A 26,011-nucleotide genomic window follows, 5' to 3' on the forward strand; every position below is an offset into this window, starting at 1 on the left:
CTCCGGCCTCACCGCCGCGGCCGCGGGGCGCGCCGGCGAGGGGGAATACCGAAATGGCAGGCAACGGGGTGATGGCCCGGAGGCCGCCATGTTGTACGGAGCGCTGGGGGGCGCCATGCTGTACGGCGGCCGCTGTGGCGGCGTCACGGCGGCGGTTTGGCGCGCGGCGCAGGCGCAGCGCGCGGCGGTTAGATTTGAACGGCGGAGCGGCGGCGGCCCGGCCCTACGGGAGCGGCGGCGGAGCCCAGCGGAGCCGGGAGCGCCCCGCCGGCGGCAGGGCCCTGCCCGGGGCTGCAGGTGAGAGCGGCCGCGGACGGGTCGGCGGCGAGACGAGGCCGGGCCGGCGGAGCGCGGGGGCGGCTGAGGCGAGGGCCGGTGTGTGGGGCGGATCCCGCGGGGCAACGGGCGGTGAGGGGAGGGCTGAGAAAGGGCGGGAGGAGAAGGTCGGTCCTGGCGGGGGAGAGGCCTTACATCGCGGGCCGGGCGCTCCCTGGCGAGGCGGGAAGAGGGCTCGAGGGCCCGGGCCTGAGGAGATTTCGGCGGGGACGGCCTCCAAACGTGAGGGGAATCGCCGATAAACTGAGGGATAAATGGAAACCCGAGCCACGCGAAGTAACTCACGTTTGGGAAAACGGCGGTGTAAGTGATAGTGAGGTGTAATTTAGCGTTTGGGGGTGGTTCTGGAGGGGGCTGCCGGGGATGTCAGCCCTGTCAGGGCGGTAAAGGACACCGCAGGGGGGATCGTGAGGGAAACAGCAAGAGAACAAAAAGGAATCGTAAAAACAGAGTAAACAGGGTCTTACTCTTACAGAGGGGAAATTCCGAGGAGGGTTTGGGCGGGCAGCTGTATATCAGGAATGAATTGAAAAAAATTTCTTCATGTTCACAGTATGGAACTGGGAGTTACTTATCAAATATGGGATTAATAAGAAGTTCTTTTTAATGAACAGAGTAACAGAGCTTTTCAACTTGCCGTCTTATGCTTGTATGTCAGTGGTGCGTATATAAGTTCAAAGAGGGATTAGAGACTGACTCCTGAGCATGTTGGCTGGGAGGTGAATTCGGGATTAACAGGCCTCCTCAGAGCAGACTTTTGGTAGCCATGGCTTTTGATAGCCACGCTCTGTCCTCTCCCTTCTCTCCAGACCCCTGTACGCAGGGCCTCCTTCTGTGTGGTGTCTGTGTGGTGCTCAGCCTGGCCCAGGGCAGCAGCTCTGATGTGTGGAGCTGTCAGGGAGCCATGGGGATGCCAGAGGTTTTGTGGCCTCAGAGCTGCCAGCCCCAAAAGCCAAGGCCTCTCCAGCTGCCTTTCTGGCTGGTACTAACCTAAACCTGCTGCAGGTTTGGTGAGAGGAATTACTCTGCAAAAATAAGAAGTTAATAAAATTCATTTCAGCAAGTCAGCTTCTGCGTACAAATACAATGTTCTTCCAGAAAACTTCTCCAGCTCTTATTTTTTATTCCTTCACATGTGATGGTGTCTTCAAAATAGTGCTTTTTGCTGTTAAAGCAAACAGGAATTTGCTAGGAAAAAAAATAATCTGTTGGCTAAGGTTTCACATCCTGCTTTCTTGCTCTGCCTAAACATCATCTTTGAGCAAACTGATATTTCTCAAAAGGTTTTTCCTTTTCCCTTCCCCTACAATTCAAACTCTGCTGTGCCTTGTGAGCAACATCCTAATACCATGCAATAGCATTTGATGTGATTTAGCATTCTGCAAAATCTAGAGCTTTCTTTTTCCTACATAAGGCTTTGATTTAGCTTGGAAAATAAGAGCCAATTTGTGGTTTAAATGACCTTCAGTGAGGTAACTGGCTTGGTGGACAAGGGCCAGCAGTGGATGTTGCTGACGGGGGAAAATGTGTGTGAATACCTGGCAGGAGGGGTTCAAGACAGTGGAGCCAGGCTCTTCTCAGACCTATCTAGTGATGGACAAGAAGCAACGGCCAGAAACTGAAATACAAGAAATTCCATTTAAAGACAAAGAGGGAGAGAAGGGCAGAGAAGGTGGGGCAGGTTGTCCAGGGAGACTGGGGGGTTTCCTCTCTGCAGATATTCCAAACCGGAACGGACACTGTCCTGAGCAATCTGCTGTGGCTTTGAGCAAAGAGGGGGGACAATGTGATCTCCAGAGGTCCCTGCAGACCTGAGATCCTGTGATTCTGTGAAACGCAGAACCTGAGCAGTTCTGTGCACACCTATTGCTAATTGTAAAAGTTGTTAGTTTTACAAATCGCTTGATCCTTGCTTAGGCAAGGGTTTCTCTTACAACGTTGTTTGCTGAGGTTTAGACAGGGGAGAATAAAGTAACATGACAAATGCTGTCAGATTGCTCCTAGCTCTCCTATCAGTATACTTTGTGGGGTTCTTGAAGGAGGGATGTAGATAAAGATCATCACTGAAATCCAGGAAACAGCACAGAAAATGGCATGTGTTGCTCTTACAGTGCTGAATCTGCGATACACTTTTTTGGTGGTTTTTGTGAGGTCTGTGGGAGACTGAAGTTATGAGGAATTCCAATTCCTGGTATTCCAAGCCCTGAATTTTGCTGCTGTTTACAAGAAGTGTTAGGTAACATTGAATCTGTGTTAGTGCTGCCATCCTCTCAGTGGGGGTTAATTCATTTCATCCCCTTATGCAGCTTTTGATAAGTGTAGTAATTTTCTGTGCTGGTGGGAGCTGTTTGCACTGACATAAGATATTCTTGGGGTGGGGGGAGAAGCAGTTATTGAAAAATTGTCTTTTGTGTCAGAGCAAACCAGCAAAGTTGGTATTGTATAAGGTTTGAGCACATTTATCTCCAACAGTTACCAGAATCTTAACTTTAAATAAAAGGATGCCTGACCAGTGAGACTCAAAGTGCTAGCACAGTTGTTTTATAATAGGATATATGATAGAAAACAGGGGCTTGAGAGGCCTATTACGCTTCAGTGCATCCCTGTCACTAGAGAAAGATGGAGAGAAAAATTATAGCATCTAAGATTAGTACGTAGTTGTGGTTGGGTGCAACTTTCTTACTGAGGTTCATTAATAGTTTTGGATTTCGGTTCTGTGTGTTACAGGAAAAGCACGTCCTTCAGAAATGTACAAGATTTGCACAGACCCTAACATGGAAAAGTAAGTTGAAGCCTTCTAAGAATTTTATTGTGGTATAAATATCATTTAGAGGCAAAACTTTTCTTAATCCCTGCGTGCACTTCAGCATCTCTGGAATGCAATGTGTTACCTGTTGTGATGAAGAAGAGGGAGTTTCTTTGGTGGTGTGTAGGAAAGCTCTGAGGAGATCTTGTGGCCCTGGACTCTCTGGAGACAAGTGACCATGGGGGTGATCTGCTGAATGTTCTAAAGCTTGGTTTTGGGAACTGGTAGTGGAATGAATGATTGATTCTAAGCAAGCTTGTTTATTTAATTTCATGCTTGTAAAAATAAGGGAGAAATCCATTTATTTACTGTAAACATGTAGCAGTACTGTTCAAGAAATACATCTTGGTTCAAGTTTATGCCCTAATACCCATTTCCCTTTTTTCCCCTCCAGTGATAATACAGAGCACATCAAAGGGAAGCGACTGTCCTCTGTGAGTAACTTAAGGCATTTCTCAGAAGAAAACCCTGTGAGGGAGGGAGGAAGGGAGTGAAAGAGAGAAGGGGCAGCTGTACAGAGGAACTTGTTTCCTCATCCCAGCTGAAGAAAGACGTTCCAAAAGCAAAGGGCGAGCCTATTAGATGGATGTGATTGACTGGGGCACTGGTGGCTCTGAGAAACTCTATCCAGCCAAGCAATCAGTTCTTGGAGTTGAAACTGATCTTCGCAACTATTATATTTTCTTTTAGATTTTAAAGGCTCCACGAAATCCTCTTGATGATCTGGGAAATGGGAATGAATTGACACAGGTAGGTTTATTCAGTTTTTTTCTTGCTAATGCTCTTAACATCTTAAGTTTGCTCCTCATCTTGTTGCTAATTAAACTGTACCAATAGAATAATGCAGGTGTAAAAACTCTTGTAATAACTGCTCAGGAAGATAATTTTTGGAGTCCTAAATATTATAAGAAATCTATGGAGTTTTTCTTATACTTCTATTTTACACAAGAATATTTCTTCTCTCAAGAAAAGAGGAATAAGCAGAGATTGATAGACGTAACTTGCTTCTGCTGCAGTCTGTTTGACTTGAAGTTTGATCCACCAGTGTACAAACTGGTATAGTCAGTTAGATGGTTTTACATCCAAAGAAATCACCCTGCCAATTTATTTAAATTAAAAGCTAAAAATGAAACATTTTCTTCCTGAAATGCATATGGAATATATTTCAAGTTTCTGCTGTCTGCTGTTTCTTAGGCCTGTTCAGTTGGGATGTCTTTTGAAGTGCCTTTTTTACCCAGGGTGTGCTCCATGGACTAATGCTGTACTTGCATCATGTACTTACGTGATTTCTCTGTTGCTGCTTACAGAACTTAAAACCTCATTTTTAGCACGTAAGGCTTTCAGTGAAAAAGCCTCTAATAATTTCTTTAGAATATGAAATAGGAGCCTGAAATATTTATGCACAACACGTTTATTTCAAAACTTTGTTGAATATGAAGAGCTGCTCACAGTCTTCATTTGAACTCTAATACCTGTTAACAGTGACAGACGGTATTGTTAATGAGCAATATGAGACGGTCATATACAGTCGTGTGGGATCACTCATGGCTGCTTGTGTTGCTGATGTGAGTTTTAAAACATTAAGTATTGTACAGGCTTTGTTAGTCACGTGCATATAAGGGGTAGTGCCTGATATGTTAATACTTGGTGTTTTCTTAAATAATGAGTGTTGCATTGTCCTGAGACTGAGCTATTTGGGAAGGTTACTGCAGGCACCACAGCAGGGGTGTGATACCACATTGTTCCATTGCATTAGTACGAGCAGGTAGTCAGTGATACCATTTAGACATTTCGATAGGAAAATGGTGACTTTTTCATTAATCCTTCCATTTCTCCTATAAAGACAAAACAATATTGCTATTTTGCTCAGCTCTTCTAATGAAAAGCTGAAGAAAAAAAGCCCTGCAGCTCTCTTGCTAAGCAACTTCATCTATTTTCCCTCCTATGCCAGCCAAAAAGCCTTATAACTGCTGTATAACCAGGCAGGTCTCACAAAGGGATCTTTAGATCCTGCTTCTTGTGAGAGCGGTGTCTTTATGTCAGAAGTTGGAAAACTATAAAGTAGTTCAAGGATGTTGGTAAATACCTGTTGTACTTGTTGGGGCCATAGATTGTTATTTTGAGGGATGTGGAATTTTTTTTTGTTTTGTGAAAAGCTGTGCTTATTGTGGCTTATGGGGTAAGAGCAGTTCTCTGTATATCCAAGTGTTGTGTTCTTTATTGTCAGGACATCAATGTAGAAAGACGTAGGAAGAACTCTCGCCGTGTCAGCTTTGCAAACACCATCAAGTAAGTTTGCTCTGAAGGATGCAGGTCTGTGTCCCTTATTTAAGTGTAAAATGCCAGTTATGGGTAATAATATGGTACCAACGGAAATTGCTGTTTGTGTACGTTTGTGAGTATTCAGTGAAGGCAAATTGGTGATTGTTGTTATAATGAGCTGATTTTGAGCCCTAAGAGAGCCATTATTCATTTTCACTTCCTAGCTAGAAAAAAAACCAATTCAGTGAATTTAATAGAATTAGGAATTTTTGTTTCCCATTAATTTTTTTTGTGATTTCCATCTTAAATATGCTAATGGCATCTTCCTGCTGGAAAACATGGTTGGGTTCAGTAAGCTTCTGGCTTTTGATATCTCATTTCAGAACATACCACGTGGAAAAGATTGAAATTAGGGCTGGTGGTTGTTGGTGTTTTTTTTACTTTATTGGGTTAGTTTCCTTGCTTCAAAACAGATGGTCTAGTGTTTATAAAAAACTGCGTTGTTTTGTTTTGTTTTTTTCTTAGCTGCAGAGTCTTCGAGTCAGATCTTAAGAATAACACAGCAGAGAGAGAAAGTACAGGTAAAACTCCTTCCTCTTCTCCTGGCGGGATTCCCAGACTGTTAGCAACAAGATTTTATCCTGAATTTAGGAGGTCAGGGGAGGAACAACATGGTCAGCTGTCTGTCAGGGACTGGCTGAAGCCCCATTAGTTACTGGTACTGTGGAGCTGGTAGCCCAGAAAAGGAGTTATTTTCTTAGACAAAATGCATCTAGAAGAAAGGCTGCCTTGGGGATTTAGATCAACAGAGGCTGAGCACAATGTCCTGTTTGCTCTCTCAAAGATTTCCCAGGAAGAATCTGAAAAGCTAATGCACTTTCAAGTATTTTGCTTCTCTGGGTTTTTGCCACGATAAGAATGCACATGGAGAGAGAGAACTTCAGAACATTCTTTTCTGTGGAGTTTACTCTTGTCTCTGCTGGTTTGATCATGCTTCTCACGTTGTAATGCCTGATTTTCTTGCTATTTTTAGAGTGTGCAGCAGATACGAGGAATGATGTGCTGCTTAATCAGTAAGTTTGAAAAAAACTCCCATGGCTATAAAATTCTATCCCGAAAGTACATTTCTTCATATGATGTTCAACCATCAAAATAATGCTCCTCAAAGGAATGCAGCATATATATTGACTTTTTATAAAACTGCTCAGTGCTTTGGACTGGTGAAAGAAGGGACACAACAGAAAAAGGATATACTCGTGTTGGTCACTCACAAAAAGCAGTTTCTGAAAAACTGAACAATTATGGGTTGAAACTGCTTCCTTCCAAAGCCAGTGGCTTGGGAATGCTTTCCAGGAAAAACCTACCAGAGTCCATATCTCATAGACAGAGTCTTTGATATTTATTACTATAATGTTTTCCCTCAGAGGTAGATGAAGTATTGGTCTAGCCTTAAACTTCTTGTCTAGATAAAAAACAATGATGGGATTTTTTAAATTAACATGACCTGGTAGGTAAAATAACAAATTTAGACAGTTTCTATGTGTGATGGGGAATTTCTTACATTTAAAATGTACAGCAAAAAAACCAGCTTATGTTCAACTGTAGTTAACTCATGCTTTTAAACTTATCAGCCCAAATGTGTATGTGCATGTTATATGTGTGCACATACATATAAATATAGCAATCAGGACTCTAGCTGAGAGTTCTTGGCCTGGGAAGAGCCTGCCTTCATACTCCCATGCACTATTTCCTAAGCAACTTACCTTTCTCAGCCCTTAGCTGTTCTTAATCATGGAATTGTGGAATCACAGAATGGTTTGGGTTAGAAGGGACCTGAAAGGCCCCCTAATGCCACCCCCTGCCCTGGGCAGGGACACCTCCAACCAGCCCAGGTTGCTCCAAGCCCCCTCCAACCTGCCCTTGAACCCCTCCAGGGATGGGGCAGCCACAGCTTCTCGGGGCAACCTGGGCCAGGCTCTCACCACCCTCACACCAAACAAGTTCTTCCCCACAGCTCAGCTCCATCTCCCCTCTTTCAGGGTCAAACCCTTCCCCCTCCTCCTAGGGCTCCCCTCCCTCATCCAGAGTCCCTCCCCAGCTTTCCTGGAGCCCCTGGAGGGACTGGAAGGGGGAAGTAAGATTGCACCTCACGTTAGAATATATTGAAGGCACATAAGTAGTGTCTGGTACCCCCTGTCCAGGCCTGTATGAGCTCTGCAACAGAATTCTCTGCCTTTTCAGTTTATTGCTGAAGCCTTGTTTGAAATCTTTTAACAATCTCTTTCCCTAACCTGCCTTTTCTAGAAATGAAGAACCTGAAGCTGTTCCGTGTGAGATCACTGGTGAGTCTGGAAATAGATTTAATAACAAAATGACTATTCAAAGCTATTGATCCTGATTGAATAATTTTAATGTGCTTAGAAGAGTCTCCCTGAGCAAAAGGACTATGGCATGGATGGGCTTCGTTCCGTAAAGCTGTTTGCAGGCATTGATTGTAGAAGTACAGGCAGCCCTTCCACATGCTGAAGGGAGCACTGGAAATATTTTCAGGATACATTTGATTTTAATAGTACTTACTCAGCAGTATTTGTAAAACAAGTGCATAAATCTTCAGCTCAGTGATTAGACAATAAGAAAGTAGTACAACAACTGGAGTATTTCCTTTTCTTTCCACAGGGATGGACACTTTGCTTCATGCCCCTATCCAGGCATTGGTGCAGCAGACTGAGGTATGGGAAGGCTTTTATTTATTTGGTGCTGAAAAGATCCGTGTCCAAAATGTATTCCAATAATTTGCGTAGTAAAGATGAGAAATGTAACTCAGCTGCCTAAAAATCACATCCTCATATTCACATAAAATTCTTCCGAAAGCTCATCTTCTCTATTTTGAAGTATCGTCCTAATCTGGTAGGCATTATACTGCAGTAGGGATAACTCTTGCTTCTAGAATTGCTTGCAAACTTCTCAGTACCTCAGCTACTTCCTCCAGTCTTTTCAATTCTTGTCTAAGAATATGCAAAGGAGCTTATGTTTCAGAGAGCTCTGGGTTTGTATTTTTTCTGACATTACTCTCTGCCTGTGTATTTTTTCTCCCATGGGTGGAACGATATGCACGTACCTACTCTCTGTTCCTGCTGTTAAAGAGCTTTAGACAAATTGCAGTGATTAGCATGAAAAGATAACTGAATTTCTTGAGTTGAATCAAGTGATAAAGCACAGAATTGTTAGCAAAGACCTTCACAGGCTCAATTGCACAGAAATCCTGACCTGTGTTACACTCAGTGATGATCTCATGGTGCTGTGCTGGTGAACAAAGCAATTGCCCAAAGTCTCCCTTACTCTGGTGGCTTTTGACTTTCACATTGAGTTTAAAGGTACAGCTTAAAACTGTATTTTAGCTCTTTTTAACAAATGTTAGGAACAAACCAGTTAAAATCTGGTGTGGTTGTTGCATAATTGTTCCGTGCTTACTGAGATATGTCTAGGTATGAAGTCTTTGCCCAACAGTAAAACTGAGACAATTTCTTTCCAAAAAAAGCCATTTAAAAATGATACACTCTAATAACTCAGTTGTTGTCCTTTTCTTGAATATGTTATTGCTTATTGAGGAGAACTGAAATCAGTATTTTTTAATTTTTTTTTTTAAAAAGGTATAAAGATAGAGCTATAACCTTAGGACTGCATTATCTGACTTCTGTTTGAAATAGAATAAACCATTGTATCATTTATTTCATTTATTTTGTGTGTCAGTGACTGTAATTTCTTCCTCTTTTTTTTTTTTTCTCAGTGGCACGATGTGGACAGCACCATTCAAAGAACAGATCGGCCTGACACCACCCTCATCTTTTCGGAGGAAAATGAAATGGATATGACAGCCAGTCACACTGCAGTGATTGCACGTAACCTGAAAAACAATCAAGATGACAAAACTGAGAAAATAGATATCACATCGTTTCTGGCTGGGTTAAACTCTAGTAATGGAAAGGCAGAAACAAGCAAAGAATTTGGTTTATTCTCCGACCATACAAACCATTCGTGCCCATCCTTTGAACAGAAGGAAGATGTGACTACTGTAAAAAAAATAAATTTCAACGAATTTTTGATGAGCTTGAAGTCAAATGAAAAGGCCCCCGATCCTATTGGGGGACCTGAAAAAGAGAATGTTTTCTTTGTCCCATCGCAAGTCTCAGAAGACACGGCACGAGCATCAGGGGAATTGGGACATTCCAGTGAGCCCTCGGACACCTGCAATGTCACAAAATTCTTCAGAGGACAAGAGGATGGAATGGAAATGACAAAATGCCAGGGATCCGATGTCAAAGCTGTGTTTTCTGGTGGCTGTGAAGCTCCACCAGAGCAGTTTCTGTGTGGGGACGTTACCGAGGCGTTCGTGGACGATGGAATGGATATGACCACCAGTCACACCGCAAAAATGTCTTTTCCCTTCTCCAGCGTTGGGAATCAAAGTCTGAACTTCAACAAGGATTTCCCATCCGCCGAGTTAGATAATGCAAAAATAAAGAGGGCAGCTAATCAGTACTTAATTGTTCAGCAGGACCCTCAGCTTTGTACAGACAAAAAACCAGGAACTGTTGAAGACAGAGGAGACCCTGCAATGCTGCGAACTGTTAAACAAGAGCCCAGAAGAATGTCTGCCATCCCGGGATCCATTTCTTCTGAGACTGTCTTCCGAGGTGATAAAACTGTTGTTTTTTCTAAATGTGATGACATGGAAATTACTGGGAATTATACAGATGTCATCTATAGTGACAGCACCAAAGAAACAAACAGTTCGCATCATAAAGCTTTTGAAAAGCCAGTTCTTACAAACCCTTCTCTAACAGAAAACAGACACCCAGCACACGGTGACAGGGACATTACAAAGAGTTTAACACCTTTAGATAATCGAGCTTCTGTGTCGTACAAAAATAGTGCACTTGAGCTATCTGTGGGCTCAGATGAACGGATGGAAAGGGTGACCCAAGACCAGAGGAGTGCTTCAGTGGGTGTGGGTTGGGATTCACACACCAGTTCAGTGTCTGCTGGTGCTTCTAAGAGCAGACTTCAGCACAGACCACCAAACGCTCCGCATGTTTCCCGGCCAGGTGAGAAGACGGTGCTATTCTCAGGAGAAGATATGGACTTGACTAAAACCTGTGTTCTCAAGGATGATGGAAAGAATGTTGAAAACCACTCTGCTGCTGGAGTGTTCACCTCTGTCACCCACAAACCTCATTTTCTCCAGAACAGATCTACATCTCTCAGTGTAAACGAGCAGGAAGAAATGGAAATAACTAAATGCCACCCTGTTGTCATTGATGATCAAAGCAATGGGACGACTGCAGAAGCAAAACAAACGCATTGTAAAATGATTCCAAGAAACAACCAGAATAAAAATGTCAGTGGAGGTGCAAATTCTTTAGATGTGGACAAGGAAAATCTTGAGGTGATGAGTTTCTCTGGGGATATGAAAAGAAGCCAGGCTATAGAAATGAACACCAGAGATCTTGGGGTGACAATGGTGGATAAGAAGCTCAGAAAAGCAAACTTTCAGGCAAGCAGTCTGAGTTCCTGTGCAAAGAGCGTGCGTCCGTTGCAAGAGCAAAAGAGAGAAGTCCCTGAGAATATTGTCCCCGACACCTCTGCGGTTGTGTCTTTGCAAAGGCAAAAAGTTTCTACATCACAGGCTTTGGGGAAAAGCCTAAATGCTTCAGTTTCCTGCACAAATGACAGAATGGGTGTGTTTTCAGGTGATCAAACCATGGACATCACCAAAATGCATCCAGAATACAAGAATAATGATAACCACAATGATGAAATGGCCAGGCAGCTGCAAAGCCAGACCTTCCCGTTCCCTGGTGGAGATACCACAAGTCAGACTCCAGCAACAGAACGTGGGGATTTGAAAACGAACACAAAAAAGCAAACTGTTACTCCTTTGGCTCCAAGTGGTTCGTTTATTTCCAGTAATGAGCCCGCTCCCTCTGGAATGAAAGGAAATGAACAACTTGGAACAGCATTAGGAATAAACGCAGATTGGCAAACCTCAGAGAGGCAAGAGAAGAGCCATACTATGAGGGTAGGAAACAAAGTATTGCCAACTCAAGTTGGTTCTGAGAGAGATTTTTCAGTTGGTAAAACAGTCTCTTCAGAAAAGGATTTTAAAACGCCTCGCTCAGGTGCTGCCCTGCCCTTGAGGGGGGCTGAGAAGCCCCTTCAAGCCAACACCTCTGACCCGCGGAAGGGAAGTTCCCACTTGCCTTCATTTTTAGAAAAGTCAGTTGTGTTTCCCTTGGGTGAAAACATGGACTTGACTGGAAACTGTGCAGTGTTGGCCCCTGATTACAACGTCGATGCTGCTTTATCAGAAAGAAAAGCAGTTCCTGGATACCAGGTTCAAGATGAAAATAAAAGAACATCCTTTAAAAAGGGGGCCGTGGTGACAAATAGCCAGGAGCAGCCTGTGCGCGATGTTTACAGCAGGAAAATGTTAACCACAACTGGTTTAAAACATCCGCCTTTTACAGGTGAGAAAACTACCATCTTTTCAGAAGACGCTGACATGGACATCACCAGAAGTCATACAGTTTCAGCAGACAAAATAATTTTGCAGCATGGAAGTTCAAATGATGACATAGCCTTAATTTCTGGAGATAAAACTCGGTTTTTTACCTACAACGATGACATGGAGATAAGTAGACTCGATACTGTTGTAATTGATAAATCTATGGAAAAGGTTGTGTCTCAAGGGATGCTTAACATGGGTAAAAGGGCTCGAAGGAAGAGCTTGAAGGGAACAGCAGGGGAAAAGACTGTTTTATTTTCACTGAGTGATGAGAATAATGACATGGAGATCACGGCGAGCCATACAGCTGCAATAGGCCAGGAAATGGTCTCGCAAAACGAGGGAGGGCTTCGTTCTGTCTCCTCAGCTCATCCTGTTAAAGCTGTTCCCTTCACAAGTAGCCAGGTTGACATGGACATCACCGAGTCTTGCTCTGCTGATAAAATCACTGCAAAAGGTGTGTGTGATGCTAAACCAGGTGTGGCTCAGGAGGCTGGACAGCGAGCACTTTCCTCCAGCGAAGCTACGGTGTTTGCTGGGGATGACATGGACATCACCAGAACCCACACTGCAGCTCTGGAGGAACACTCTCGGCCGGGCAGGAAACCCACACACTCCCTTCCTGGGACTGCCACCATCATGTTCACGAGTTTCCAGGCTGACATGGAAATGACCGAGTCTCACTCTGTTGATCAAAAGGTTGAAAGAGTCTTTTCTGAGGGGAGATTAAACCTGGCTCAGCAGGTTGAAACCACCTCCTGCCCAGGGAGCAAAACTGTCATTTTTACTTTGGCTGAGGACATGGAGATCACCCAGACTCCCACAGCTGTGTTAAGTGCTGGAGTGGACGTACGGGACAAAGTGTCCATTCCTGCCACTTCTGCAGTTCCTCCTGATAAAACCATTGTGTTTACCCACAACCAAGATGATATGGAAATAACTGCATCCCATACTATTGCTGTTAACAACAATATTAATGGATTTGAGAACCAAGAAGTGCCACATAAAAGCACTCGGCCACCAGCCTCACGTAGTGCGTTGTTGTCTTGCAGAGATGAACCAGATTCTCCGCATACAAAAGACCTGAGCACTGACTGTCACACACAATCTGAGGGTAAGGGCAGCCTTCCCTCTTCTGCTCCATCAGCCCCAGCACTTCCCAGTGAGAAAGGAGCTCGCAAAATCCCCACTGGCACAACACCAGATCCTGCCCATTCTGTGTCACTTCCAGAAGGGACTCTGGGTGTGCAGACACCACGGGATCTCAACCTTCCCCCGGGTAATTCCATCCCCGAGAGCAGTCAGCAGGGGTTTGTACCGACAGAAAACCTGGAATCAAAGAGAGTCTCTTTCAAGCTTCCGAGTAACGGGCCCACAGATTGCAGTGAAGAAAGTGGGGGTTTGGTATCTGGTGTTTCACGTCCCATCCAGCAACCAGATTCTTTGAAGCGTTCTCCAGATGCACATAGTACTCGGGGGAACAAAGTACTGAAAGGTGATTCATCTGAACGTGAAGATTTAGGTACAGATTCAGGCTCGGCTGGAGCAGGCCTTGGTCCAGCTCCTAACAAGAAACCAAAGGAAAATGAGGGGCCGCCAACTGAGGGGGAGACGCCTCGGAAGGACTTTCAAATAAACTCTGAACAAACTAAGCAGCTTTTGGTCAGTGACGGTCCAAGGGATCCTGCTCTTGCACCTGACATTTCGGGTATTTTAAATGTTTGTTCAAAACTGAAAAACATTAGAAAGAAATGCGCAGTTCTCTCTGCTTCTGAAACTGCTTTTCCTGACCAGTTGTCCAAATCAATTCAGCCAGAGGATACCTTGAAGTTAGGAAAAAACACTGTAAATGAACCAAATGGTTTATTTTATAATAAGGAGCAGGAAAACCCGGGTCTTGAATCTGGAGCTGCCCCCATAGATGCAAATTTCAGCATGGCACTTACGGATAAATATCAAGGACTAAATGTCCCTCTGGGTATCTTCCAGCCTAAATTACCAAACAGAAGAAACCCTTCTGTTTCTAGTGTACAAAGCATAAATGCAAAATCTGCAGACAAAGGAGAAGCACCGGTTCCAGAAGGAAGCGTAAAGACTGAAACCCCCGGTACCAGCACGTCCAGTCAGCAGAACTTCAGCCCTTCCCAGTTTATAGCAGAGGAATTTTTTCCCGTCTGCCTGGAAGAAATGGATTCCAGTGAATCTGTGAGCTCCGAACTCGTGGAAAATGCTTGCGATGAGATAAGCCAAAACCAAATCTCCCCCAATGAAGAGAATCAATCCGAAGAGACAAAAACTTGCAACAACACAAAAAGAGCCTTGGAAGAAGATAAGGAGGATCTTCAAAGTGCCAAGAAAGTCAAGAGGGATGAAAAATTGGATGGCGAGGCCTCCCGGGATTTGCAGGTGAGCCTGATTGCTCTTGATAGGGATACAGCGACCACTAACAGGCAGGAATTCTGCTTAATGTCAGGGTGTGAGCAGATCTCTGGTAGGTTTTCTTGGTTCTCTTCACCACCACTTTGCTGTTGTTTTGCTATGTCATCCCCTGGATTTTTCATTGTTTTGCCAGAATAGAAGAATGGGGTTGATCTGTCCAACTTTCCTGAACCACACAAACCAGAGGGATAAGGGATATGTCAATTGTAAATCACTCTCTCCAAAGTATCCTTTTAGCCCTTTCTCCACTGACTCCTCCTACTCCTCTGAACTAGACTATTTTCTAGGTGTTGCTTAGGTACGATGAGTAAAGCCTAAAGCAATTATTTAAAATCCAAACATGGATGTTTAGTTTAAATTAGCTTTTTTATAGACAGCATAAATTGCAGCTGAATCAAGAAAATCTGTTCAAACATTAATCCGACCTTAAAAGCCTGTTTGTACATCAGCAGTCAAAACTTCCTAGTTCTAGAAGCGGGAAGAGTGTGCTGTGGTGGCCACTGCTTTGAGAAATGAATGAAGGATTTTGCAGCTTTGCTTCCTGTATGTCATCATAGGCAAAGGCTGGTCTGTCATGAAGATAGATGTAAAATAAACCAATTGTGAATGTCAAGAAACAGCTACAATAAGCTACTGATGAGCTTAACTCCTGTATTGTTTCATAGAGCTCTTTTAACATTTCCTTCTTTTTAAACTTGCTAATATTAGGTTACCTTTGGGGCTGTGTCTCAAAGCCAAGCAGAAGTTCGGGGAGGTGAGGACTGTCATGAAGATAGATGTAAAATAAACCAATTGTGAATGTCAAGAAACAGCTACAATAAGCTACTGATGAGCTTAACTCCTGTATTGTTTCATAGAGCTCTTTTAACATTTCCTTCTTTTTAAACTTGCTAATATTAGGTTACCTTTGGGGCTGTGTCTCAAAGCCAAGCAGAAGTTCGGGAAGGTGAGGACCCCCCAAATGTGTCAGCAAAGAGCCCTGACTGCACTCAGGCCAGCACCAGCAGCTCTCTGGACTCCGTGATTGTCGTGAAGATAGATGTAAAACGTGCCGGTACTGAAAATAAACCAATTGTGAATGTCAAGAAACAGCTACAATCAGCTACTGATGAGCTTAACTCCTGTATTGTTTCATAGAGCTCTTTTAACATTTCCTTCTTTTTAAACTTGCTAATATTAGGTTACCTTTGGGGCTGTGTCTCAAAGCCAAGCAGAAGTTCGGGGAGGTGAGGACCCTCCAAATGTGTCAGCAAAAAGCCCTGACTGCACTCATGCCAGCACCAGCAGCTCTCTGGACTCCGTGAAGCCTGACACAGAATTCACAAGTAAGACTTCCTTTGTGGGAGCAGCCTCAAACCTCGTATTCTTTACTCTTAATCAAAGAAGAGCCCTGCCTGTAGAATATATTTCATTTGGGAAAGGCCTTGAGTGCCTGTATCACAGCTTCCCACCCAGCCCCCAGTGCTTTTACCTGCTGGCTGGGAGTCTAAGCCCTTCAAGGAAAACTGAGATGGGAAGAAAAAGGAGCAGAGTTTAAGTCCACTTTGTTTCCCAGGGCAGGTTGGGCTGAGGAGGTGGTTTAATGCCCCATCTCAAACTCTGCTGGCCCATGGGTGATTTTAAGCTGGTTCCGTGCAGAAACACTCTGTGTGTCTCAGCACGATGCTCTTGGAAGAAGGCTCCTCAGGGCGTATTGGAGGGACAGGCTCTAAGCAGATTTAGCCCCCAGGTTTAATTAGCTCTTGCTAATTAGCTGATGCCTAGCAATAAGGCAGAAATCTGCCAATCATCTGAGAAGTGATATCTTGCCTCTATTTACAAAACCAGTTCCAATTTTGGCCTTCTGTGACTGTGGAAGCATATGCCTCACCCAGTAACACCTGGGCCCCTTCCTTTGAGCGAGGACCATGCCCTCGTTGGCTCAGAACTCCAATGCCCTGTTTTCACCCCGAAAGCTTGGGCTCTGTCTGCGTGGGATGCCCTCTGAGAACGGGCTGGAGTCTCTTTCTCAGTTGTACTACTTTTTAGTAAGTGCCATATGGCTTTCCTCCCACAGAGATCTCTGACATCCCACTCCTGCCCTGCCACAGAGGTTATTTTACATCAGAGTCTAAATCTAGTGCTCCTTATTTGTCCCAAGTAGATGTTTCCTCAGTTACTTCATTCAGCACTGGAAACACACAGAAAATTCAAACTTTACATTAAAATTGCTTTTTTTCCTAGAGCTAATGAACTTAAGTTCATATTTCTGTACGAATGTCATTAACCCCAGCAATATCCCCCTTTTCCCTGGCCAGTTCAGCGGAGCAGCCAGATGGAGTCTCTGCTTCTCACAGACAGCATCTGTGAAGACAACCTACGGGAGGTACGTGACGGGCTGAAAGGTGCTAACTTCTTCTCCATGCGAGAAAATACTTGTGTGCATATATGCAAGCAGGCATTCTTGCTTGAGAAATGTACTTATCTCTACGATTTTCCTAATCTTTACAGAAATTCCAGAACGGCGTTATCACGGTTGGGGAGTTTTTTACGCTTCTTCAAGTCCATGTTCCCATTCAGAAGCCCCGGCGCAGCCACGTCCCAGCCAACGTGAGTGTCTGTCCTTTGAGATGCATAATAGAACTGACCTTAAATCACAGTCCTTTGTTGCTTTTGGGCTGTGGTTGGTTTGGGTTTTTGTTTTTTTTTATTTTTCTCAAGTAACTGGTCCTTTAACTGAGCTAAGCCAGAGTCAGTTCCACCTTGCCAAGTGTCAGACAGCCCGTGCTGCCTCTTCTCTCTTTGCTTCTTCACATCTATGAGTCTGATGCTTCTTTTCCCCAGTACTGAAAAACAGAACAGATTTCAATCTGTTTACAAAATACCTTATGTTCAGGATTATCTGTTCTTCTTGGTTTTTTTCAACTTGTTTTAAGGATAATCATTTTGAAAGCAAGAATTAGAAGCCCAATCTAACCTTCTCATTTTATCTTCTTACTATGTCAGCCACTGAAACCAGGACCCTGAAATGCTACTCTGCCTCCTGCTCCCTGTTCTACTCTATTCTTCTTCAGTGCTTCACCAGGACATCCCTACTCTTTATTTCTGCCCCTTGAGTCTGTCCTGCCTGAACCCAGGTTCAGTTTCCTGATCCTGAAAGGTTTCTGCTGAATTCTTGCAGACACAGGAACTATTTTTTTGCATGCAGACAAGTACCCCTGGGTCAGCACCAGTTACTACCAGCAAGGCAATCATCTTACTTTGCAATCATCTTGTTATGTTTCTGTTCTGCAAAAATAAAGCTTCCGGACCGTTTACTGGTTTCTGTACATGATTTGACTGGAAGTTACTGTTTCTGAAAAGTATGCATCTTTTTTCGTTTCCTTCAATGTTTTCCCCCGTTTTCCCCAGTGTGCAGTCAGCTCCCCACCCACCCCAGAAGACCTCCTTTACAGCCAGTACATTTACCGCCCCAAGCTGCGGGTCTATGAAGAGGATTGCCAGGCCCTGTCTCAAAAGATAGATGAGTAAGTGGTTTTTCAGTCCCAGAGTAGAGCAGTAACTTTATCTTTTCAGCTCTGGTTGCCCACAAAGTGCCCTGAAGAAGGTTCATACGTCACACATGGGGACAATAAAAAACCATAGTTAAGGTACTGCATGTGGGCAGCCAGCTCATTGCAGGTTTAGATGGTAAAGGGGTAACTCTTGGGGAGGAGTTGTGGTTATAGAGATAATTAAAGTTTGATTTTCCTCAAGCAATTTATCTTTTACTAATAGTGTTTCCATTGCGGATCAGAAGAGTTAGAGTAGAACTGTAACAGGTTACAATCTGTTGTTTATTCCCATCTTCCAGCATTTATCAGTGTTTCCATCGCAGATCAGAAGCGTTAGAGTACAGTTTTTTAAATTGTATCAAAAATGATCAAACATAGAAAGCAGAACTGTAACAGGTTACAATCTGTTGTTTATTCCCATCTTCCAGCATTTATTAGATTGAAATACGGTTACGTGATTTATTTTCTCACCTGAAGGTCACTTCTGGTCTGATTCATTGTGCCTTCTACAATTTATGTGCAGAAACAAGTTTTATGATGAAATCCAAAATTGGCAGTAAGATTTTTCCCAGCCTCATTAGCACCCCTTTCCATTTCTGTGGCTCTCTGCCTCCCCACCTCCTTCAGCCCTGCCCTCAGCGCAAAGACTACAGGAAATGAACTTTATATTATGTGCTAAAGTTTACCAAACATTTAATCAAGGCTCTAGAGGGTGTCCCCAAGATGTAAGACCCAACTAAAGGAAAATATTTACTTTTCCGTGTTTTAATTAGAAAAGGGAATGAACTGTGTAAATACCGACGTGCTCCTTTATGAGCTCAGTGGAGTTGCAACAAGACTTTCAATGTTTTTCCACGTTTCAGGTTAAAAGAGTATGTAAATCTCCAAGATGAACTCCTGGTGAATGTGAATAAGGGTTTGTGGGAAGTCATGAGAACCTGCTCTGATGAAGAGGTAATACTGCACGGAGAGATAATGTTATTTCTTACATGATGAAGAAGTGAGGTTAATTTTTGTATTGAAATAAAATAGGAACCAAAAGGGTCACAGAGTAACACTGAGCAGGTGGGTGATACAAGGCAAAATATTTTCTGACTGGAAATGAGCGTGGAATGCTATGAGAACTTCTCCTATGGCAGGAGAGCACAAGGATATGTGCCCTTTAAATATAAACAGAAAAACTTGATAATTCAGGTTAGTTGAGGGCAGAAAAGAGAAGTAAATCTCCAAGATGAACTCCTGGTGAATGTGAATAAGGGTTTGTGGGAGGTCATGAGAACCTGCTCTGACGAAGAGGTAATACTGCACGGAGAGATAATGTTATTTCTTACATGATGAAGAAGTGAGGTTAATTTTTGTATTGAAATAAAATAGGAACCAAAAGGGTCATGGAGTAACACTGAGCAGGTGGGTGATACAAGGCAAAATATTTTCTGACTGGAAATGAGCGTGGAATGCTATGAGAACTTCTCCTATGGCAGGAGAGCACAAGGATATGTGCCCTTTAAATATGTTAAAGAGAATATGTTGCAATAAAACAGAAAAACTTGATAATTCAGGTTAGTTGAGGGCAGAAAAGAGAAACTCAGAGGGCCCTAAGCAAACAGTGCAACTGTGGAAGGAAAAAGTGAACTGCTCTTGCTGTAGAGACTCTGGCTCCGTTGGTGCAGCAGAACTGGCCGTTAACTGAAAGGCTGATTTAGTTCAGAGAGACACGGGATGTTGCAAGGTGTAAAATGAACAGAAAATAAAACTGCCTCAGGGATTTGGAGTGCAATAATGTTGTCACACGCCAAAGCAAAAGCTGGAGCCGGAGGGTATTTAAAGGAGAATGCTAATGACTATGGGCACAGAAAAGTATGGCAAAGACATTTGCATTTAAAGCCCAGAAGCATTATAAAAGTATCCGAGCCAGAGCTGAGATGTAGATAAAGAGATTCTGTTTTCTGTAGTACTAATGCCAAGAGTAAGGATTATTCAATGAATATAAAATCTCAACATAGGTCATTAACTAGATCTGGGAAGAATTGCACTTGGGAGCAGTGAAAGCACCTAGAACCCTTAGCTAAGAATACCACGTGTGAAAGCTTATTCAGCAAATCTCTACCCCCTGCAGCTGGAACAGTACCACCCAGTGGAAACAGGCAGATGGCAAATATGGGAGAAAAAAGCTTTTTGTACATTCCTCTGCAGCTTCTGGCTTGACAGCTCTCAGAGAAACCCAGAGCTGTGTGATCTGTCACTACCTGCTGTTAAAACAGGGTTTAGATTTCCTTTCTGTGGTGTGGGTCCTGCCCGGAGGTCTGTGAGCCTTCCAGTTGGGCTCCTCAATCCATGGCTCAAACAACCGGGCTGGGAGACAGCCCTTGTATTTCATGAAGTGCTCTGGGTTTTGGGAAAAGCATCTCTTTAGTTGTTTGTGCAGCTCCCTCTTTGAGTAAAGATCTTGTTGGATCTTTGCGAAGGAAATGAGTTACTTAGTAGGCGACTGTGCTTGAATTGACAGGGATTGTCCAGCCTTAAATTTGATTTATTTTGCAAGTGTCATGTAGAGAAATGGGATATCGCGGGGGGAAGAGAAGGGAGAAAGAGTCCAAAGGGTCAATCAAACAATCTTTTGTTGCGTGGTCCCATTCACACTCTCTTCTGCATTTACCCTCCATTGCAGCTGAAGAGCTTTGGAGCAGAATTGAACAAGATGAAATCCTATTTCACCAAGGAGAGCAAAATCTTGGCTCACAAGGAGAAGGAGACGCTGTACAGCAAACTGCTGCAGAGCGCACAGGTAAGGGGGGTTAGCTTTAACCTCTGCCAGCTTCCTCTGGCTTTGGCTGTCAAGTTTAGGAGCATAAATTATGGTATGTAAATGTGCATTCTCCTGAAAGTTTCCTTCTTATTAAACATACCCCCCTTTTATTTCTATACAAATGTAAAACCCATTGGGACAGTGAGTTTCTTGCACTTACACTGTAGTAACCATTGGCCTAAGAGTTTTGGCAGTTAAAGTAACAGAGTGAAAAATGGGAGTATTAAAGGAAATGTCATCAGAAATTAGCTCTTTATACTGTTGGAATGTCACTATTAGTAACTATCAAGGAAATGCAGAAGCAATGCACTGTGCTAGGGATCAGAAATCTGTACATGTTAAAAGCTCTATGAATGTATTTATTTCCATGTCTTACGCCTTGATGAGAAAAGTCTTTCCTAAAGACACATTGCTAATTATCTAATACTTCCTTACACCTGGCTACTGCCTTAGTGTTTGTCAGTCTGCCTCTTCTCTCTAACGACAGAGTACCTCAGCAGCTTCATTAGCTTCTCAGCAAGCACAGGTCCACGTGGTGGTCCCAGAAAGACAATTCAGCTTTTTAAAAAATGCTATTGACTTACAATTTTTCCATCTTAGGAACAACATGAACAGCTACAGTCACGAATGGAAAAGGTGGATGAGTTGATCAAGGAGGCTGAGAGCTGTCTTGTTGCTCTGGAAGCAGGTGTGTGTTTCCAAACTGGTGACAGTATTGTTGCGTATCGATGCATATCTGTATTTTTTTCCAATAAATTTTCTTCCAATGCCTTGAGTAGAAATCAGTTGCACAGTAACAGCTTTGCAACAATGCAATAAAAGGAGTTTTCCTTGTTATCTCTTACTTTTTGAGGGTTTTGGTAGGCTTCCAGCTTTTGGTACATTTTTCTAAGTTAGTTTTGAAATACTAAGATTTATAGAAATATATAAAGTGGAATCTAAGCATTGAATCTAGAAGTTCTGCAGAGATCTAATGCTTCTTTCCCACAGATTCAGACTGGGAAGAATGGGAATCGGACTGCGATGATGAAACAGAAGGGAAAAACCTGGGGAAAGGTAGTGTACCAGCTGAACAGCACTTTTGGTTTTTAAATTCTGATATATTAATTCTGACATGGATACAATCACTACTGCTTTCTTTTCCACATTGGATATAGCTAGTTACACAGATGTTAAAATACGGAAAGGACTGGTTTTCCTCTGGAAAAATGGAGTTTTGGGCTTGGTACGGTGTGACTTCAAGAGTGTGCACTGGCTGTCCTGTTCAGCACTTTCTTGTTCAGTAATTCCTCACCTGTGGTGACCACGAATCTATACCCAGGTGGCAGGAACAGCCATTGGGTTGAGCTCTTTCACGTTGTTGAGTTCAGTGAGTGCAGAGTAAGTTCAGGCTTTCTCTGCTGCTTCTTCCTCTCACAGCTTTTTTTTTCCTTTCTCTTAGAATTGAAAAGCCTGAAAGCCCAAGAAGAGGAACTTGAAAGGTGAGATGTCACACAGGATCTAAAGAGCTTAAATAACATGTGGACATTGGTTTTAGAGGGTGGGTGTGTTTGTAACCAGAGTGCTGCATCTCACAGTGGGCTTCTTTGCAGGGAGCTGTTGGATCTGGAGGCTGAGAATGAGCAAATGCTGGTTCAGATGGAGCAGCTGAAGGAAACAGAGAAAAGCTGTCGGGAGCTCGTGGAGGCATACGAGTAAGGAAAAAACCTTCAGGGTTTATTTTTATCAGCTAGTTCTGGGGCCTCACCTTCCAGGTGTGATGTATTGTTTTTCGATTAACTACTCTGCAGTGATATTCTACATTTAGTCTTTCTGTATCCAACTCGCCTCCAACTCCAAACCGAACATTTACGTAAAATGAATGGTATTACGCTGCGTTGCCAACAGAATCTGACATCCCATTGGAAAGTGAAACTTTCCTTGGTATATTCAGTGGTTATAGCTGAAAGTCCACTTAATGCTCTGATCTTTGTCCTTCAGATAATTGTTTTGGTTGGGTGAAATTTAGGGTGATGGTGTTTTTTCCCCCCACATTGTAGCTTCACCGAGTGGGAGATCACCGAGTGGAGCGAACAGCAAGCGGTCTTCAGTTTTCTGTATGATGCTGTTGAACTCACAGTTGTGTTTGGACCCCCAATAGGTAAGGGACAATATTGGTAGGTTGCTGTTTTTTATGAATTTGAAAGGTTAAATAGTTACATAATAGAAACCTAAAGTTTCTATATTTGTGAAGATTTGCTAAAAGGAAATGGAAAACACACAACAGCAGGCGCGTGTAAGCTGAGAGAGGTGGCTTTGTGTTTATCAATGCTTTCTGTGAAAATTCAAAAAAAAGCGTGTAATAAATGGCTGTTTCTGAAGAGGAAGAGGTGCAACTGCAGAACTAAGTATGGAAATAATTATTCTTTGGGGTTTTTTTTTTCCTTCTCAGATGGTGATGTTTTTGGGGAAGATCCTTCCCGAACGATAGTGAGCCTGAGCTTTGAATCTCTCTTGGATGGTAAGATTTTTCAAGTAGCTTGAAAGTAGCTGCCCTGATCACCTGTCCTTGGGAAGGCACCTGTAAATTTGTGGGTTATCTGCTCATGTATTGCCATGTGGCTTTTGAAAGATTCCTGGCAACGTGTTTTTCTTTTGGGTTACAGAGGAAAAAGCTCCTCCCTCCTCATGTTTAGTCCAAAGACTTATCTTCCAGTTTATTGAAAGTCAAGGATGCTGGCAGGAGAAGTGTCCCACGCTGTGTTACTTGACCCAGGTAATGTCCCAGCTCTGGAAAAACATCTTTTCTCAAATCTTTTCTGTCACAGAGAATAGGGCTGGTACCGAGAACAAAAGCATCTTAATGAATGCTTCATCAGTGCAGATCAAAACCTGCCCTTGAGCATTCTGAGATGCAGGGGAAGAACCTGTCCCTGAAGGCAAGAGTCCTAAAACCTATGATTTCTTCCTTGTTTGCTGCATTAATGTCTGCCTTAGTGATTTTTTTAAAAATCCTTTCTTTTTCTGCTAGGAGAAATTAAAGAATTGAGCTGAATGCCATTCTGCTTCCTGAAGAATTACTGGTTTAAATCACCAAGCCAGCCTTGGTGTCCCTGGAGAGGACTCTGTGTATCCCTGCTCACAGAGCTGAAGGGAGAAACTTAGGGCAAAGAATGTATATTAGTTGTTCTGGCTGTGCAGTTTCATTTTCACACCCAAACTGAGCTGGCAGTTACAATGCATGGGGTTTTGATATAATTTCTAGGATAAACTGCATTTTCAGGTGTCACATAGTTTACCAGCCCGAGCGCCAATGGGATTGCTTTTCTGATTGCCCACTCAGGTTCTCCATGACGTCTCTCTGGTGGTGAGTCGTTGCAAGGTCTTGGGAGAGGAGATTGAATTCCTGGAGAGATGGGGTGGAAAATTTAATCTTCTGAAGACGGAGGTCAATGACACAAAGTAAGTAACTTCAGGTGGGGTTTGCAGCACTCCTTCAGAGAGTGTCTCTAGAAAATCAGGAACCAAACACTGAAGCATTTTCAATTCGGTTTGCTTGAAATTGAGATTTTATGCCACAATTTTTAACAACAATCTAATTTATTTTAGTACAGTTGGACTATAATATTCAAATGCATGGAAATTAAGCTGTTCCTGAATTCAGCCAATTTCCATACTACCATATAACCTCTCCGTATAACCTCTCCTTCCCTGTTGCTTCCCTGCTCCACTTGAGTCTCTCACTTAAAACTTTAGACCGGAGGATAGCAATGCAAAGGAAACAGAGCCAAGAGTTTAACTGGATCTTAGTGCTTTTTTTCTTTCTACTTGTTTCAGCCAAGCAGAATCAGTCGTTGAAGGACAAATGCACTTAAACTAAAGTTTATTTTCTTTAGTTTTCATTTTCTCATACTACTTCCTGACTTTGGAACATATCCTTGAACTGGGGAGCCCAGAACTAGATGCAGTATTCCAGTTGTGGCCTCACCAGTGCAGAGTAGAGGGGGAGAATGACCTCCCTCCACCTTCTGGAATTGAGCTTGTCCCATCAATTCCAACGTTTGTTTTCAGTTCTGGAAGCTAATTCCAAGGCTGTAGCAATAAGTGTGAATATTTTGTATTGATCTTTGTGTTTATTACTCATACAGAGTGAAGCTTTTGTTCTCCTCTTCCACGGCCTTTGCCAAGTTTGAACTGACCCTGGATCTATCTCCCAACTACCCCTCTGCTCCCCTGCCCTGCACCGCCCGAAAGCTCATTGGGAACCTGGGGTGAGTTGGAACAGCCTGCCCAGGGAGGTGGTGGAGTCACCATCCCTGGAGGGATTTAAGACACGTGTAGACATGGCTCTTCAGGGCATGCTCTGGTGCCCAAGATGATTGGTTTGTGGTGGGATGCTGTGTGGGTGGGTGATGGCTTTTGGTTTGGTTGTTGTTGTTGTGTGTTTAGGTGGTGGGTGGTTTTTTTGTTTTGTTTTGTTTTTGTGTTTGTTTTTGGTTTTGGTTTTCTGGTTTTTTGGGTTTTATTGGTTTTTTTTTGTGGTTGGACTCGATCTCTGAGGTCCCTTCCAACCACTACGATTCCGTGATTCTGAGTTGGACAGAACCCCCTCCGCACGACTTTCAAAGCCAGGGAAAGGGGAACTAAATGTTCCATGTCCTCTCCAACTTGGACAGAACCCCCTCTGCACGACCTTCAAAGCCAGGGACGGGGAACTAAATGTTCCATGTCCTCTCCAACACGGGTGATAATTTTATCATTCCCAGGGAGGAGGAAATCTCCACTGTTCTCTCCCAAGTCCCCGTCGGTTACCATTACCTGCGGAGGATTGTCAGCTCCATCCATCAAAACCTGCTGCAGGATCCCAGATGAGTCACCAGATCCCAGATGAGTTTCCAGACCTCACGGGCAGGGACTGAAGAAACAGGACTGGATGCTCCTGGATTTTAGTCTCATGAGAATTCAAGGTGTCTCTCACCAGAAGAGGAGTGATGGTAATCTCTAATGCCTTTAGAGACCTCCGCTTTTATAAATGCTTGTGGCCTACACCAAGCACCCAAAGGGTGCTTGGTGTAGGCCACAAGCATTTATAAAAGCGGAGGTCTCTAAAAAGGAGAAGGAAGAATTTCTTATGGTTTGGATTTATCCAATCTGCCTTTTATCTTCTTGCAGTCAGGTCTTTTGCCTCCTTGTGTGTGTATAGTCTTGGCCTAGTGTGGATATTCCCCTGCCGTAACACCTTCCTTTTGTCCTGGGTTGATTTACAGAGCTCTTTGTTTAAAACC

General features: G+C 43.4%; 1 protein-coding gene across 1 annotated transcript; it reads left to right on the forward strand.

Moving 5' to 3' along the window:
- The first annotated feature begins 248 nt into the window (after positions 1 to 248).
- CASC5 (cancer susceptibility candidate 5) lies at positions 249 to 25,744 on the forward strand. Its single transcript, XM_014940701.1, has 26 exons — positions 249 to 297; positions 3,064 to 3,118; positions 3,537 to 3,576; positions 3,833 to 3,892; positions 5,370 to 5,431; positions 5,930 to 5,985; positions 6,438 to 6,477; positions 7,709 to 7,746; positions 8,081 to 8,133; positions 9,192 to 14,375; positions 15,589 to 15,733; positions 16,706 to 16,773; positions 16,899 to 16,997; positions 17,799 to 17,914; positions 18,805 to 18,895; positions 20,610 to 20,726; positions 21,348 to 21,435; positions 21,738 to 21,803; positions 22,189 to 22,228; positions 22,340 to 22,441; positions 22,787 to 22,887; positions 23,179 to 23,247; positions 23,393 to 23,502; positions 24,070 to 24,188; positions 24,875 to 24,997; positions 25,493 to 25,744. The coding sequence occupies exons 2-26, from the start codon at positions 3,084 to 3,086 to the stop codon at positions 25,596 to 25,598; spliced, it is 7,128 nt and encodes a 2,375-aa protein (XP_014796187.1). The 5' UTR covers positions 249 to 297; positions 3,064 to 3,083; the 3' UTR covers positions 25,599 to 25,744.
- Positions 25,745 to 26,011: the final 267 nt, after the last annotated feature.

The sequence above is a fragment of the Calidris pugnax genome, unplaced genomic scaffold (genome assembly GCF_001431845.1).
Source record: "Calidris pugnax isolate Ruff unplaced genomic scaffold, ASM143184v1 scaffold98, whole genome shotgun sequence".
Lineage (NCBI taxonomy): Eukaryota > Metazoa > Chordata > Aves > Charadriiformes > Scolopacidae > Calidris > Calidris pugnax.

Coding starts and splice junctions, on each gene's coding strand:
- CASC5 (XM_014940701.1), top strand. CDS start 3,084: ATGTACAAGATTTGCACAGACCCTAACATGGAAAA. Junction 16,774..16,898: donor GTGAAGACAACCTACGGGAG/GTACGTGACGGG, acceptor TAATCTTTACAG/AAATTCCAGAACGGCGTTAT. Junction 18,896..20,609: donor GAACCTGCTCTGATGAAGAG/GTAATACTGCAC, acceptor CCTCCATTGCAG/CTGAAGAGCTTTGGAGCAGA.